Source organism: Somniosus microcephalus, chromosome 7 (assembly GCF_052327205.1).
Source record: "Somniosus microcephalus isolate GS21.2 chromosome 7, FLI_Smic_1.0, whole genome shotgun sequence".
NCBI lineage: Eukaryota > Metazoa > Chordata > Chondrichthyes > Squaliformes > Somniosidae > Somniosus > Somniosus microcephalus.
The window spans coordinates 171,260,741-171,278,224 of NC_140993.1; the positions used below are offsets into that span (position 1 = coordinate 171,260,741).

The 17,484-nt window shown below is 48.9% G+C and overlaps 1 protein-coding gene across 1 annotated transcript in view; it reads left to right on the forward strand.

Moving 5' to 3' along the window:
• Nucleotides 1-17,484, forward strand: part of LOC147115004 (uncharacterized) — an 869,491-nt gene that overhangs the window by 472,741 nt on the left and 379,266 nt on the right. Inside the window, exon 20 of the mRNA XM_085993202.1 lies at nucleotides 3,509-3,793. Coding sequence (XP_085849328.1) covers nucleotides 3,509-3,793 — 285 coding nt within the window. The remainder of the gene's footprint in view (nucleotides 1-3,508; nucleotides 3,794-17,484) is intronic.

Sequence of the window (17,484 nt, forward strand, 5' to 3'; positions counted from 1 at the left end):
ACTGTTTGACATAATTTATCTTTAACACATGACAAAAGGATAATATACCAGCAAGAGTCAGAAAAAAAAAAAGAAACATCACCCAAGTGAGTCCCCTTGTGACTATAAGTGCTTAATCTTTCTCTTACGCATGCTTCTTCGTGGTGCTTCCCCTGTGGCTTCAGCAGATGTAGAGGCACCTTGCTGACTAGGATGCTGTGCCTGCTTAGATGCCTTTGGCAGGCGTTCTCTGGGTTTGGGAGCCTGGGAGGGCTCTACAACAATCTGCTCTTCCTGTGGTTGTGACCGAGGGCTCCACAGTGGCATGGTCATGCGAGTGCTTTGAGAGGAGCCCACATTTCCTTCTGTCCTGCCAACAACATCTCTCTCATGGGTCAGCTGCACCTCAGTGCTGGCAAGTGGCAGGAGAGCACCTTGCTGTACTTCAGGGAGGCCATGAGGACCCATATCTGCAGTGGCAGTCCTCCTCAAAAGGACGTCCATGAACCTCTGGTCTCTCTGCTCAATAGCTGCCCATCGCTGCTCCAGAGATGTCATTCTATTCTGAACAGTCACCATGTTTTCCTGACTCTGGTGACTTATTTCCTCCATGGCCCTAGCCATCCTTTCCACTGAGGTTGCCATCCTATCCATGGTGGTGCATTCATGCGCCATTGCCTCCACCACAGCAGTGCTGATGTTAGAGATGGACTCCTCCATTCTCTCCACACTTGCACTAACCCTGGAGGCAAACCCTTCCAGAGACACTTGCACTTGATCCTGTATTTCACAAACTGCTCTTTTTCTGGATGGACCCAGAGGTACAGCGTCTGCATGCAGCTCAGCAGAGCTAGGAGAGTCCTGCGACCTCTGCAGAGGACTCTCCACTGCTGTCGCTGTCTCCACCATCTGCTGATGCTCACTTAAGCGCTGTGATAGACCAGGTGGCATCACTACTCTAACTCGCGATGGCCCCACTGAGGTGTGTGTTGCTGCCCTGGTGCTGGGTGCACTGAGTCCTGGCGACGCTGCTCCCTCAGAGGCTTCAGATTCCTCTGAGGAGATGTCCGGGTCTTCGTCCTGGATCCTGGGGAGGTGGGGGGGGGCGTTGATGGTTCTGTGGGAGAGTAAAGGCTTGAATTAGACATCTGATATTGATGTAGCAGACACATCCTTTTGAGCAGATGATACAAAGCGATTCTCGATAAACATCATGGCCTAGAAATTCGGTATGGCCCCGCCAGGTCTTTTGCGCCCGAAATTTTGCGCCCGCCAGGATTCCCGTAGCGCCCGCCTAAAATTCAGTTGCGACGGGCCAAGACGGCGGCGGGCGCTATTGCGGGGTTTGGCCGCCTCGCTAGGGGCGATGAATGTCACTTTCAGGCGTCCAGCTCCCGCTGCGGCACCCGATGCGGTGCGGCAGGCTGGGGTACTGCAGACCTCCTCCTTCTCTTAAGGAGGAGCTGCCTGCAGCCGTCAGATCACCGGTGGATTCCCCCGGCAAATGAGCCCGGCACCACGGAGAAGTGCCGGGCTCGCGGGACTCAGACATCAATGCCGCGGGGGGGTGGTGCAGGAGTCCGGGGAGGGAGGTGCGGGCAGGCGGCCGCCGGGAAAGCGGCCGGCCGCCGCTCCACCTTTATGCGCCGGCCTTTCGGAGCTGCAAGACCCCGTTTCACAAACGCTGTTTGTGGCTGCCACGGGCGAGGCGGCCGCAACTGAACTTGGCCATCGGGCCGGAATAGCATTGCAACCGGGGCGCTGCGCACACCGATGACGTCATCGGTGCCGGCGCGGCGCTACCGGCTAACGCCGATGTTAGGGTCCATCTGAATTTCGGGCGATAAAAAACTTCAGGCGCAAACCACTTTATAGCCAATAAGTGGGCGCAAACGCGACTGAATTTCTAGGCCCATATGCCATTGCTTTCTGAGAGGGATGAAACTCTATTATGTCACCAGCTTCCTCTAGTGTGCCCGTCTCTCCATCGCCCACTTCCAGGTCCTCGCCACCTCCAACAATCTTGTTTGCTGCCTCCTCAGCACTGGTCAATGTTGCAAGGGTAGGTGTTCCTCCTCCAGTCATTGCGCTCTCCCTCTTTTTGTGGGCTATCTTTTCCTGCAAGGAGGGACGCAAGCGGTGTTTCAGCCACAGTGATGGAGTGAGTGTGAATAATCCCTACCATAGAAGCTTTGAGTGAGACAAAGATGGGGTAAGGTGCCAAGAGGAAGGTAGCTCCCTGTGCGTTATTAGTTGTCACTACATGACAGTGAGAGCGAGTCTAAGGGGTGCATAGGCAGGATGCTGAAGTGATTCAGTGCAGAAACAGAGATGCCTAGGAAAGGGTGCAAGGGAAGTAAGAGTAAGGTGGGATATGAAGGAGGAGGCTTACAACGCAGAGTGCTGGTGATGAGAAGAGAAGGGAAGCAGAGTGATGGCAAGTGAGATGGGATACTCACTTTTGATGTTCTCACAAGATCATTAAACCTTTTGCCACACTGGATCCATGACCGTGCATAAATGGACTTTGCGCTCACCTCCTGAGCAATGCACAGCCAGGCTGCCTTGGTCTGCTGAGGCGGCTTCCTCCGGCCATCAGGAGGGAAGAGAATCTCCATGCGCCCTCTGATACCATCCACATGAACTTGGAGGGACTCATCATTAAAACGATGAGCTGCCTTGCCTCTGGAAGAAGTCATAGCTTTTAAAACAAGTGCAGGAAACCACAATGGAAAGGCTCAGGCTGGATGGCAGCTTTAAAAGCAGCTGCTATTATGACGTCATCAAAGGCGGCCAGCCGACCCGATCCCACTCATTGGACCGGCCATGAATTTAACAAGCTAGTTTAATAAAAATCTCAACTCTGCAGCTGTTCCCACCGGAAGCAGCTCCCGAACCCGCCCACCACGCAACCCGACTCCAACCCGTCTCAGGAATTAAAATCATGCCCCTAAAGTCTAACCTATTGATTCAGCGTGCAAGTTGATTACCCATTAAAATACTCATGGGGGTGAAATTTGTATTGGACAGTAGCACAAAACTGGCGATAGCGAATTGGCAGCCCATTTTACAAATTCCTTTTCCATTGACTTCAATCGGTTACATGGTAAAGAAAATCAGGCAGAATGTAAAACTGGCTGCCAATTCACTATCCCTTGTCTTGCACTATCGCCCAAGACCAATTTCACCCAAAACTGTTTTCAAGAACACCTGTGACAATAATGTGTAATTTAAATAAGTCTTGAGTTTATGGATCATTCATTGAGTAGATGAATAATTTTATCATATTGGTTATGAACAGGCTTGTATCTGTAACTGATTTCATACAGTCATCATTCTACTAATTTTACAATTGAAATGTTTGTTAAAAATGTAAAAAAGTATTTAATACCCATAGTCAGCTATAATTTTATAATCAACCAGCATGTATTAATTCTCATGTTTGGAGAACTTTACTCAGAAATTAAATACATTGGATAGAGCTTCGTTGGTTGAATTACCTTCTCTTATTTTATCTTGTGGTTACCAGGAACTTGAAATTATGAAAATTGTTTGCAATGAAAAAATCAGTAGAGTTGGAGAATGTGAACAAATCATACTTGATCTCAGAACAGAGATAACAAAATCTGCTGACCAACGAAAGAACTATGTACTTGAAGTGGAAAAACTTGAAAAAACTTTGCAAACCCTTCAATTGAATGTAGCAGCCTCCCAACATAAGCACAAGCTAGAGCTTGTACAACTGCAGCAACAGATTACCCAACTTGAAAGTGACCTTACAGATTCCCAGAAATCTTGTAACCAAAAGGATCAGGTTTGTTGCATGTTTGATAATGAAAATTGTTAAGATGCTCAACGGAAACTTCCTCGTGGATTTTCCCGATCGTCACTGTAACTTCGGTGAAAGAATAGCACGTGGTTTATCCAAGCCTGCTGATCTGCTGAAGTTACGGTGGCTGATTGGGAGAACCCAGTAGATATGATTTTTTTAAGACTCAGGCAAAGAAAAGAAAATAATATAATTTGATAAGCAAAATAACTTTGCTGCCTTTAAAACAGTTATGATTAATTAGGATGATGTACAATTGGATAATCAGGCCAATTTAGCCACTGCATCAGATCAAAATGTACTAGCATTTAGTTTTTCAGAGGTGTTTCAGGACACCATTTTATCAGTTACTCAAACTGTGGCCCCTTAACCATATTGGTTATTTTTTAAAGATTATTAAAACCTGAAACTTTGGCAAATATCGTGTTGAAATTGTGATCTATTTGAAATTATAGTGAAAATCCAACTCAGCAATTACTGTATGACTTACTCTGGAAAAATTTAACCTACTTCCTGATTTAGTTTTGTTGGGAAGTAGGTTGTGTTTAGCAGAATTCAAGATTATTTGTGGTGTTTACCACAAAAGATGTTTATTTTCAAGTTTGTGTCTTCCTTTCCTGATGGCAGTGATTAATGCTGTGCTACAGTTCCATGGGCAATGGCAGATTTCTGATACCATACCCAAAAGGATAATTTGATACATGATCCTAGACAATAACGTTGAAGTGGGAACCCTGGTAGACTTTAAGTGTAGTTTATTTTTGTGATCCACAAAATATAATTGCCCAAATGTGAAGTTATTAGATATTCTTCTTGTTTATCTTAAACTAAGGAATTCGGAAAAACCATCTGGTTCACAAACCTACCCATCGCCAAGACCTCTTATTTCCATTTACGCAATATTGCTTACCTCCGCCCTTATCTTGGCCGCTGAAACGCTCATCCATGCTTTTGTCATCTCTAAATCAATGCGGAAGAATTTCGACTTGCACCCAAAGCGGGCGGAAAATTGGGGGATTGTCTACTCCACATGGCTGTCTGTGCTAGCCAGACGCCCAAGCCAAATTCAGCTTCAGGCCTCATTTAAATGCTGCCAGTGAGTCCCGGGCTCCAAATGGGTGTCCCTCTACAGCTCACCGGTCGAGGAGTGCGGGAAGTTGGCTGTCTCTCACAGAACCTGGGGGAGATGACCTGGGTAGAGGGAGCCCTCGAACGCAGCAGGATGGAATTTTTTATTTTCTGTGTTTAGGAGAAGTGCTCCTGCTACTCCTGGGTCCACAAAAGGGAAAACTGAAAATTTCTTGGGCCTTTTATTGAGCTGCCTTCAGCAGTTCTTCTAAGAACCGCTGAGTAGGCCACTCAAGGCCTGGTATAAGTAGGCGGAGAATGCGTGTTGCTAGCTCCGCCCATTTATACCTGAATTTCACATTGTGGGTGCTGCAACCAGTGTATATGAATATTTAAGGAGCCTGTTTCAGGTGGACGCCCAGCATGACTAAGTCACCTGAACCAATATGGCATCCGCCACACTTCTGGTCCAGATTCGGCACGACAGAACGCAGCGTGAAATTCAGCAACCTATTCCCATTTTATGGGCACAAAACAGGTGGCCGTAAGTTGAATTTCTCCCCCAAATTATTCCAGTGCCCTCCTTGTTGATTTCCATCCTCCACCCTCTATATACTCCAATTTGTATAAACTTTAGCCAACTGTATCCTGCATTGCCTGCGCGCCCATCATCCCCATCCTCGCTGACTTACATTGGCTTCCTGTTGCCCAATGCATTAAATTCAAAATTTTCAAACTTGTCTTCAAATCCTTCCAGCTTCACCCCACCCTTTACATTTCCTGTCAACAAAATACAGGCAATAATTAGATACTGTTCTGGCAACATAACACGAGTGATAATAAGGAAGTGTTATAGGCATTTTGTTTCAAAATTGAACTAATTTGTTTGTTTGAAAATTAATTCAAATTAAGATGAGGAAAGACATTGGGGGTAAAATTCAACTTTGGCAAGCGTGTGATATGACACTGCAATTTTGTGCCCTGGCTAAAATTGAATTTAACTTCCACTATATGTTCTCTGAAGATTGCAGAATGTGAAACAAAAGCTACAACAATTATGTAATGAGAGGTTTGTCTTTTTTCGCTTTTTCTCCTTCCCCCACATACACACACACCCTCTGATTAAAAAAAACTGCTCAGAGAAAATAAAGATTTCGAAAATTAGCTTTTTTTAAGGTAATTTGGGGGAAAAAACGGAGCTAAATCCACAGTATTGATGCATCCGCAGAAGTTAGGTACACTGTGTCTTCCCACTGCACAATCTGCATTCAACTAACAATGTTACTGCTGTAGGTAAAGTATCAAGTCCCAGCCAAGACTTTGGGGAAAGGGTGAGGCCTTCAATTAAATAAAATTATGAAGGCATTAAAATACACACAAGTCAATTCAATGGATATATTTCAATATTTTACCCTGAAATATGTGATCTTTTGAAAATCTTTTTATTTTGTTTAACTCCTTATTTTTGGACATTTTTGTTACTGAGGAAAAAAGATGTGAATGAAAATTTTTCAGAATGCATTTATAAGGGAGAGATTATGTAATGCAAAATTATATAATTGCAGGGTGATGTGTTTGCATCGACACATTCCATTATAATTGTGGATATTAGAATTTATAATGGTAACAGTGTGCGCGGATGTAAGATTTGAAATATATTATACTGGTCGATCTCCCATGGTGTTGCACAGAATAAGTCAGAGAATATGACACTCACTTGGCTCTATCTTTGTGTTAATTGTTTCTTTCTGTCTCTCCTCTTCTGCTTCTGTCTCTTGCTTTTCTTCTGCTTCCTTTTCCATAACTTTTTTGCTTCTTTCTCTCTTCTTTCCTTTCAAGTATGGTATGGTGAGGGAATGTTAGAAAAAAAAGAAATTGCATTGATATAGCGTTTTTCATGACCTCGGGATGTTCCAAAGCAATTCACAACCAATTAAGTACTTTTGAAATGTTGTCACTGTTGTAATGTAGGCAAACACGCTAGCCAATTTGCACACAGCAAATTCCCACAAAGAGCAATAAGGTAAACTGTTTTAGTGATGTTGGTTGAGTGATGCACGTTGATCAAGATGCTGGGGGAACGCCCCTGCCCTTCATGGAATCTTTTACACCTACCTGAGAGGGCAGATGGGTTCTTGGTTTAACATCACATCTGAAATACAACACCACCAACACTCCCTCAGTACTGCACTAAAGTTTCAACCTGGATAATTTGATGAAGTTTCTGGAGTGGACCTAGATCCACAACCTTCAGACTCTGAGGGGACCCATCACCTTCCCATTATCAGTATCCTATCTCTTTGATAATACCCACAGAGCACCTGCATTCTCCCCTCCCCTTGCTGAACTGTCACTCACCTCAGTCTTAACCCTTCGTTAACTCCCACCACTTCCACTCACTTCCGCAAGGATGGGTAGCAAGAGGCCAGAAGCCCCCTCACCCTGAACCAGTTTCCCCCCTCCTTCTCCCCATTGTCTACTCCCGGTTCCCTGTCTCTCTCTCTCTCATTCTTCCTCTCTGTCTCTTTCTTCCTTCTGGCTCTCTCAATCCCCCTCTCAACTATCCCGTTCTCTATTAACCCCTTTCTCTACCACATCTCTGTTACAACCTGTCTCTCTTTTTCTCTGTCAACCCTACTTTCTCAACTACCCGCTCCCAATTAACCCCTCTCTTTACCACTTTTCTTTCTGTCTCTCAACTTACCCCCTCTTCCCTCTCAGCTGACCCTTCACAACCCATCTCGCTCTCTTTCTCTACCACATCTTTATGCACCCCTTCTCTCTCCCTCTCTGTATTGATTTCTTTGTGGGTTCAATGACGAGACATTTATGAAAGAGAATGTCTTTTAATCTAAAGTCTGTTCAACTCTTTATACAACATTTACAGGAGACATCATGCTAGTGATGCATCTAGAACGAAACTGAAACTAAACTCAACTGCTTGTCTCTCACATGACCTCTGCTGGTCAGGCATAAGTAATCAATACATGCAAACATGCTGGTAAGGCATCATAATCAAACAGGCAAATACCATCTCTATTTGCTGATATCATTACACTCTCCACTCCGTCTCGCCGACCCTCATTTCCTCCCTCTACCACCCTGCTCTCTCTCTCTGTTATCGATAACTCCCTCCCTCTACCATTACTCTTTTTCACCCTTCTCCTCTCTCACTATCTCTTTCAACCCTTTGGGGGAAAAATTCGGTATCGCCCCATTTGGGGCGCCGTTATCGGCCGTGCGCAAAGTTCAACGCCTGGCGCTAATTATCGCCTCCGACAGCAAACTTAGCTTTTATCGCCCCTGGGGGTGATTGGAGCGCTAAATCAGGCGCTTCATAACTGTCTTAAGTCGCAAACGCCGAGGAGTGAGGCGCTACCTCAGAGCGCTGGCGAAGCAAGGAAGGGCAAATCAAAATAAACCTGCAAATGCTGCTCAGTACTCAAAACTCCTTCACGCAGCATCGAATCTCTCCAGAAGTCAGTCTCTCTCTCTCTCTCTCTCTCTCTCTCTCTCTCTCTCTCTCTCTCAGACTGCGTGGTGCAAAACTGTCACCGACAAAAAAAGGCAGGAAGCGGTCGCCTTTAAATAGCACTCCCCTAGTCCCTTTCTGACAGCATAGCGCTCCCCTCAACCTGTCGTTGCTAGCGGCAGGCGGTAAGGCAGGGGGCGCCACTCAATATCCAGTCTGGGGCGCTAACGGGGCATTGCGCACTCGAATGACATCACAATCTGCCGGCGCAGGAGATCGTGGCGGAAGTGTTTAGCGCCGCCGCAAAATGTCTAGTTAATTTCGCGAGCGGCACAAACATCACCGCGCCCGGCCTCTAGTTGCTTTGCGCCCCAATTGGCGCCCTCTTAAGGCGCTAACGGGAGGTGCAAACAACTGAATTTTTCCCCCTTTGTCTCTATCTTTTCTCCCATCCCCTCCTACCTTTTCTGTTGTTCCTTCAAAGATGCTTTATTTGCTCTTAAAATCCAACTTTTATATAAATAAATCAGATTAGAATGAGAAAAGAAACTTACAGCATTTTCTCTCCATTTCTGTCTTTCTGTCTCATAGGTATTAGAAATTAAAATCTCTCTCGAGTGTAAACAATTAGCATTGATCTTTTCTGACTGTCAACAAAGTGCAGGTGAGAAAATCAATTGGCTTATTAATTCAACTGGTTCTTCTTGAAAATCGAACGGTAACACGATGGGGGCAATTTTAACCCTACCCGTTCAGCAGAAACCTGGCAGGTGGGCAGTTAAAATTGACCTGGCTCTTACCTGTCCGAAAGCCGCCATGATCCCATCATCTGCACTTTTAACCTGCTCTCCTAAGCAGGCAGCAAGGACATGCGCCCGGAGCCAACAGGGTCCTTCTTTACATATGCATATTGCGGCCCAATGACATCATTGAGACCAGACTGTAACTTTAACTCAGGCCTGAGCGGGGAATCCACCTGGAGCTAAAATCGTGGCCATACTCTCATCGCTCTCTTTCAGTTTAGTAGACTTTCTAAAAGCTACAACAGGTGTCCTTGAAAAAATCTCACCTTGGTCCTCAGAATCCCACCATGATCAGCCCCAACACCAACATCACCAGGCACACCAGCAGCACTAGCAACAACAACAAAAACCTTCTCCGCAATCACCTGATGCTGCACAGGACACAGGGCATCAGCACCCAAGCACATTGCTGCCTGGGAGGCCAAGAACGGCCTCACCATGGCCAGATTAACTTCACTTGATGCTGTACACCCTGGCTGCCACCTGATGCGCCAGGCTGGCACCACCCCACATCAACTCCATAAAGCATCCCTACAATGCCCAAGCCATTCCTTTCACACTCATGGTCATAGTCTACAGGGCAGCAGTGATACCTGCCCTGCTGTATGCCTCAGAGACATGGACCATGTACAGCAGGCACCTCAAAGCACTGGAGAGCTACCACCAACGCTGCCTCCGCAAGATCCTGAAAATCCATTGGCAGGATCGGCGCACCAACGTCAGTGTTCTTGCTCAGGCCAACATCCCCAGCATCGAAGCTCTGACCACGCTCAATCAGCTCCGATGGACGGGTCACATTGTCCGCATGCCCGATACGAGACTCCCAAAACAAGCACTCTACTCGGAGCTCCGGCATGGCAAGAGAGCCCCAGGTGGGCAGAGGAAACACTTCAAGGACACCCTCAAAGCCTCCTTGAAAAAGTGTAACATCCCCACCGACACCTGGGAATCCCTGGCCCAAGACCGCACAAAGTGGAGGAGAAGCATCTGGGAAGTCGCCGAACACCTCGAGTCTCTTCGCCGGGAGCAAGCGGAAGCCAAGCGCAGGCAGCGCAAGGAGCGCACGTCAACCCAAGCACCCCACCCATCGCCCCTTCAACCACTATCTGCCCCACCTGTGACAGAGACTGTAGGTCCTGCATTGGCGTAATCAGTCACCTGCGAGCTCATTTTTAATGTGGAAGCAAGTCATCCTCGGTTCTGAGGGACTGCCTAAGAGAAGAAGAGAGACTCATCACCATTGTGGGGTGTGCCGTTCTGTCTCACCATTCACTGCAACTCACTAAGCCACTTCCAAAGGTGCACACAAATCTGTCCAAGAAACATAGAAAAATAGGAGCAAGAGTAGACCATTCGGCCCGTCGAGCCTGTTCCATCATTCAATATGATCATGGCTGATCCTCTGTCTCAATACCATATTCCCACTCTCTCCCCATACCCCTTGATGCCTTTTGTGTCTAGAAATCCATCTATCTCCTTCTTAAATATATTCAGTGACTTGGCCTCCACAGCCTTCTGTGGTAGAAAATTCCACAGGTTCACCACCCTCTGAGTGAAGAAATTTCTCCTCAACTCAGTCCTAAATGTCCTACCCCGTATCCTGAGACTGTGACCCCTCGTTCTAGACCCTCCAGCCAGGGGAAACATCCTCCCTGCATCCAGTCTGTCTAGCCCTGTCAGAATTTTATACGTTTCAGTGACATCCCCTCTCATTCTTCTAAACTCTAGTGAATACAGGCCTAGTCGACCCAATCTCTCCTCATACCACAGTCCTGCCATCCCAGGAATCAGTCTGATGAACCTTCGCTGCACACCCTCTATGGCAAGTATATCCTTTCTTAGGGAAGGAGACCAAAACTGCACATAGTACTCCAGGTGTGATCTCACCAAGGCCCTGTATAACTGTAGTAAGACATCCTTGCTCCTGTACTCAAATCCTCTTGCAATGAAGGCCAACATACCATTTGCCTTCCTAACTGCTTGCTGCACCTGCGTGTTTGCTTTCAGTGACTGGTGTACAAGGACACCCAGGCCCCCTTTGTACATCAACATTTCCCAATCTATCACCATTTAAATAATACTCTGGGGGAGAAATTCGGTTGGTTGCGCCAGCGATTAGCGCCTAAAGAGGCCGAGAAGTGGGGCGTTAGCCAATTTTCGCCCGGGCGCAGTAAACCCAGCGCCTCTTGCTATATTGAGTGGGTTTTAGCGCCGGCGCTAAATCTTAGTGCCCGCTCGCGGGCGCAGGCAGATCATGACGTCATTTCAGTGTGCAATGCCTTTTTGGCGCCCCGGACCGGAAATTCAGTGGTGCGCCCCTTCGTTCTGCCTGGCGCTAATAAGGACTGCTTACCTGGAACGTTCCCCAGTCACTCTCGGGCTGGGGGGGCACTGTTTAAAGGGGACTGCACTGGTATAAAAGCGGCAGCCATTTTGGGAGCACAACTTCCTCGAGACTTTCACAGAGTTACTGAGCTGCACTCTGAGAGCCATTGCACCAGTGAGCCTGTGCTGGACAGAGGAACTTCAGCCTTCTGACCTTCACCTTGCTGCTGGTGAGCATTTACTACGCTTTCAATTCCTTGTGCGCTGTTATTATGGGGGCTGCATTGGAGGGGAACGTCCTGCTGCTGAACCATTTGGAAAGGGCACAGAGACGCAGGGAGAGAGGGGCAGGAATGGCCAGGCGGAGGAGGGCCAACAGACGTCGCCACACCAGACCTTACGCTGCCAGGGTTTTCAGACAGCAGTTCTCTTACCTGAACATGTCAGAGGAGCAGTGTCTTAGAAGGCTGCGCTTCAGAAAGGAGGTGGTGACTGAGCTGTGCCACCTGCTTCAGCCAGATCTGCAGCCTCAGATAAGTTGCAGGACCTCTCTGTCGGTGGCTGTCAAGATGACTGTTGCCCTGAATTTCTATGCGAGCGGCTCCTTTCAGGCCGCAACTGGGGACATCGCGAACATATTGCAGTTTGCGGTGCATTGCTGCCTCCGTCAAGTAACAGATGCCCTATTTAAAAGGAGGCGGCAGTACATCTCCTTCCCTGTGACACTGGAGAAGCAGCGGGAGCACGCAGAGTGCTTCGCAGCAATAGCGGACTTCCCCATGGTGCAGAGCACCATTGACTGCACGCACGTGGCTTTGCGGGCACCTGTTTTGAATCCGGAGGAGTTCCGCAACCGCAAGGGGTTCCATTCCTTGAATGTTCAGCTGGTTTGTGACCACCGACAGCTGATCCTCGCAGTCAATGCACAGTTCCCTGGCAGCAGCCACGACGCCTTCATCCTGCGCCAGACTTCACTTGCAGACCTCGTCGAGGCCCCGGCTCACCCAGCAGGCTGGCTTCTCGGTGACAAGGGCTATCCTCTGTGCCCATGGCTGATGACCCCGCTCCGCTCGCCCAGCACTCCTGCTGAACGCTTCAATGCGAGCCATCAGGCGACGAGGAACATTGTGGAGCACACAGTCGGTGTGTTGAAGCAGCGGTTCCGCTGTCTGGACCATTCCAGAGGCGCCTTGCAGTACTCACCAGAGCAAGTCTCCCACTTCGTTGTTGTCTGCTGCATGTTGCATAACCTCGCCATCCTACGCACACAGCCAATGCCACCTGACTTGGAAGCACCAGCGGAGGAGGAGGAGGAGGAGCAAGACAGGAGGGAGGAACAAACTGGAAGGGCCGTCCATCAGAGGCTGATAACAGGCCGCTGCTAGGCCCCTCTGACGGAATGCTTGGTGCCATTCGAGGAGCCGAATGGAACCGGTCGGATAACCCAAAGCCTATGAAAGGCAGTATGAATGTAAATAGCAGACATGGGCAATGTAAATAAAAAAAGTTGTTTATTTGGCAAAATGTGCTTTCTTCCAACATGACAAAGCAATGGCTACAGAAAGCAAAAGTAACACACTAACACATAAGTGCATCGCACACCCGGGAGACTATCCAAAACAGAACTAATAATCAGACCAGGTGACTCGCACACCCGGGAGACTATCCATAACAGAACTAACATTCAGACCAGGTGACTCGCACACCCGGGAGACTATCCATAACAGAACTAACATTCAGACCAGCATCCACGGCCTTGATTTCTACAAATAAGACGTCTCAGCAGCACCTTCTACTCTTTCCCCCTTGATGGTGATCTACTTCTCTTGCGAGATCGGCCCCTTCCCTCCCTGCAGCTCCTCTGTAATGGGAGCCCAGTGGCTGCATCAAGGCTGGGGGAGGCCTGCTGGCTGTCCGAAAGCGCAGATGCCCCTGAGGGACGTCCTGGACGACCTCTGGCCTTGGAGGGCCCGGATGCTGACTGCTCCAACTGTGCATGGGTGGAAGCAGTCTGTCCTGCAGGTGGTGGCAGCTGCAGTGGAGACGTGCCAGCGGTGGCATCAGGAATGCTGACATCCTGAGAGCGGACAGCAACTCCCTGGTTGACCGACACACTGGCACTCTGACGGGGCAGCACCGCAGCATGCGCACCAATCGGCTGGTCCACAGATTGATGCCCTGCGGTGGTGCTGCATGGGCCCCGGGTAATACTGCCTGATCCATTGAGGGTGGCAGCAGTCATTGGTCGCATGGCATCAATATGCGTCTGCATGAGACCAGCGAGTGACTGCGTGGCTGCACTCAGCACTTGCGTGGCAGGTGCAAGTGCTTCGGTGAAGCTCTGGACAGTCCTTTCCAGTGATGACCCGATGCCCTGGACAGTCCTTTCCAGTGCTGCCCCGAAGTCCTTGACAGTCCTTTGTAGTGCTGCCCCAAAGCCCTGCGCACTCCTTTCCAGTGCTGCCCCGAAGTCTTGGACACTCCTTGCCAGTGTCTCGATGGAGTCAGGCATCCTTGCCACTGCAGCCATGAGCTCAGTGTGCCTGAGCCGAGCCTGGGCGCTCATTTCTGCGAGGGAACGCACCTCTTCTGCGCTCTGTGCAGCAGTACTCGCGGCTTGACTCGCCCTCCGGGGAGACGGCCCCCGAGCTTCCCTACCCCCCTTGCGTTGCTGCAGCCCGCTGGTTCCTGGAACTGCTTCCTCCTCAGAGCATTCCTCCCCGCTCCCCTCCAGGGAAGCAGTCTCTCCTGTCTGCAGAGGGGCTGGCTCGCCTGAGGGTGGCAGGAATGGTCCGGCTTCCCCCTGTTCGTCGCCTCCGGAGTCAGTGGTAGTGGCAGCTTGAGGGCCCGGCTCCCGAGCTGGTGATGCAGCATCTGAAAGCAGGGAGGTTGAAGAGTGGCTTTAGCAAAAGGACAGGGTGGCAGCAAGGGATGCATGAGTGCTTCAATGCTCTGACATGGATCCAGAGTGAAAAAGCATGCTGGTGGGGGGAACAAGTGGAAGGAGAGAGTTCCAAAAGGTGATGACCTTACCATCGCTGTGCACAATGGGGTCGGCAGCTCCAGTGGTGACAGGACCAGTCATCCGGCCTCCAACAATCTGGTGGACTCGTTCCTCCAGGGCCGTCAGTGTCAGCAGCTGAGGAGGGCCTCCACCGGTACGATGCTGCTCCCTCCGGTTCCTAGCCAGCTTGGCCTGCAGGAGAAAGGACGGGAAGTGATGAAGCATGCTGGCCTGAGCTGACATCACATGCCCCCCATGGTAGAATAGCCCTTCCATTATGCATTGAGCTGACATCACATGCCCCCCATGGTAGAATAGCCCTTCCATTGTGCATTGAGCTGACATCACATGCCCCCCATGATAGAATAGCCCTTCCATTATGCATTGAGCTGACATCACATGCCCCCCATGGTAGAATAGCCCTTCCATTATGCATTGAGCAGAATGTGCGTGTGTGTTTCCAGAAAGGGCCATGGGTGCTGGCTGACAGATGGCCATAATGTCAGGTGCAGATGGAGGGATGAAGAAGATGGCGAAAAAGGCACTCACCCTAACGACCCGAGTGAGGTCGTTGAACTTCTTCCTGCATTGCACAGGAGTCCTGGCCACCACGCTGCTTGAGGTGACTCTTTGACAAACTTCCCTCCAAGCCCTGCAGTACTCGCTCTGATGAGGCTTCCTGCCATTGTCGGGGTACAGCACAGCTCGCCAGCGCTCCACTTCGCCAACCAAAGCATCCAATGCCCCATCGGTAAAGCGCTCTGCTCTCTGCCTCACCCTCTCCATATCCTCAAAGTTTGTAACGCCACAGAAAGCACAGTGCCGATTTTGAGGCCTACAAGGCGCAGAGTGTGTCTGCTGATCCTAATTGACCCGCCCCTTTAAGAGCTGGCTGGCGCCAGCATGTCTCGGGGTAATCGATTATTGACAGCACCTGCGCTGCGCCCAGACACCACCATATTGAGTAGCGCCGCCGGGTTAGCGCCTTAAGACTCCCGTGCAGCACCTGAATCAACGCCGCAATCACCTTCAGGGGCGCAGCTCGAGGTGGCGATAAGTTGCGCCTGGCGATAAAATTTGCACATCGCCAATTCTAGTGCCCCGAGCGGGGCTATACCCAATTTCTCCCCCTCTGCCTTTCTGTTTTTCCTACCAAAGTGGATAACTTCACATTTATCCACGTTATACTGCATCTGCCATGTATTTGCCCACTCACTCAACTTGTCTAAATCGCCTTGAAGCCTCTTTACTGCATCCTCACAACTCACAATCCCACCTAGTTTCGTGTGGTCAGCAAACTTGGAAATATTACATTTGGTTCCCTCATCCAAAATCATTGATATATATTGTGAATAGCTGGGGCCCAAGCACTGACCCCTGCGGTACCCCACTAGTCACCGCCTGCCACCCCGAAAAAGATCCATTTATTCCTACTCTCTGTTTCCTGTCTGTTAACCAATTTTCAATCCATGCCAGTATATTACCCCCAATCCCATGTGCTTTCATTTTGCACACTAACCTCTTATGTGGGACTTTATCAAAGGCCTTCTGAAAATCCAAATACATCACATCCACTGGTTCTCCCTTATCTATTCTACCAGTTACATCCTCAAAAAACTCCAGTAGGTTTGTCAAACACAATTTCCCTTTCATAAATCCATGTTGACTTTGTCTAATCCCGTTGATATTTTCTAAGTGTCCTGTTATCACATCCTTTATAATAGACTAGCATTTTCCCTACTACTGATGTTAGGCTAACCGGTCTGTAGTTCCCTGTTTTCTCTCTCCCTTTTTTAAATAGTGGGGTTACATTTGCCACCCTCCAATCTGCAGGAACTTTTCCATAATCTATAGAATTTTGGAAGATGACAACCAATGCATCCACTATTTCCATGGCTACCTCTTTTAATACTCTGGGATGCAGATTATAAGGCCCTGGGGATTTATCGGCTTTCAGTCCCATTAATTTCCCCAGCACTATTTTTTTACTAATTTCCTTTAATTCCTCCTCCTCACTAGATCCTTGGTTCCCTAGCATTTCTGGGAAGTTATTTGTGTCCTCTTCCGTGAAGGCAGAACAAAAGTATTTGTTTAATTGCTTGCCATTTCCTTGTTCCCCATTATAAGTTCTCCCGTTTCTGACTGTAAGAAGGCAAAGTGTTGAAAATAAAGATTTCAATGTTTGACAACACAAACTTTACATGAACATTGGCGATAACACCCAACTGCCTACCCTTGTGTGTTGTTAGTTGGTATGATTGGACAAGGATGAGGGTGAATGTGAAGGGTGGCTAGTGAGATGGGGAAATGATAATGTAGATAGAGAGGGATAGGTGGAGGCGCAAGGTAAGTTGGTGTGAGTAAGGATGCGCAGGAGTAGGGTAGGGAAGGTAGAGGGATGGGGATGTGATGAGAGGCACAGCAGGATGAGGCTGAGTGTGGCTTTGCAGTAACTTTTCATGATCTACTGAGATCATTGAAAGGTTTATGCCACTGCAGCTAGGTGGCATAGTGGTTAGCACTGTTGCCTCACAGCGCCAGGGACCCGGGTTCAAATCTGGCCTCGGGTGACTGTCTGTGTGGAGTTTGCACATTCTCCCCGTGTTTGTGTGGGTTTCCTCCGGGTGCTCCGGTTTCCTCCCACAGTCCAAAGATGTGCGGGTTAGGTTGATTGGCCATGATAAAAAATTGGCCCTTAGTGTTAGCGGGGATTAAATACGTGGGGTTACGGGGATAGGGCTTGGGTGGGATGGCTGTCGGTGTAGGGACCGGGTGCTAGGGTTTGGATGATCAGCCATGATCTTGTTGAATGGCGGAGCAGGCTCGAAGGGCCGAATGGCCTACTCCTGCTCCTAGTTTCTATGTTTCTAGGTCCTCCTGATGACGTCCTTGCTTGTGCCCTCCTGTGCAATGTGCAACCTGGGGGGGTCTCTTCTGCTTATTGGAAGGAAAGGGAAGAGAACCTCCCTGCGTGCTGTGACTCCCTCCATAAGCATATGGTGGG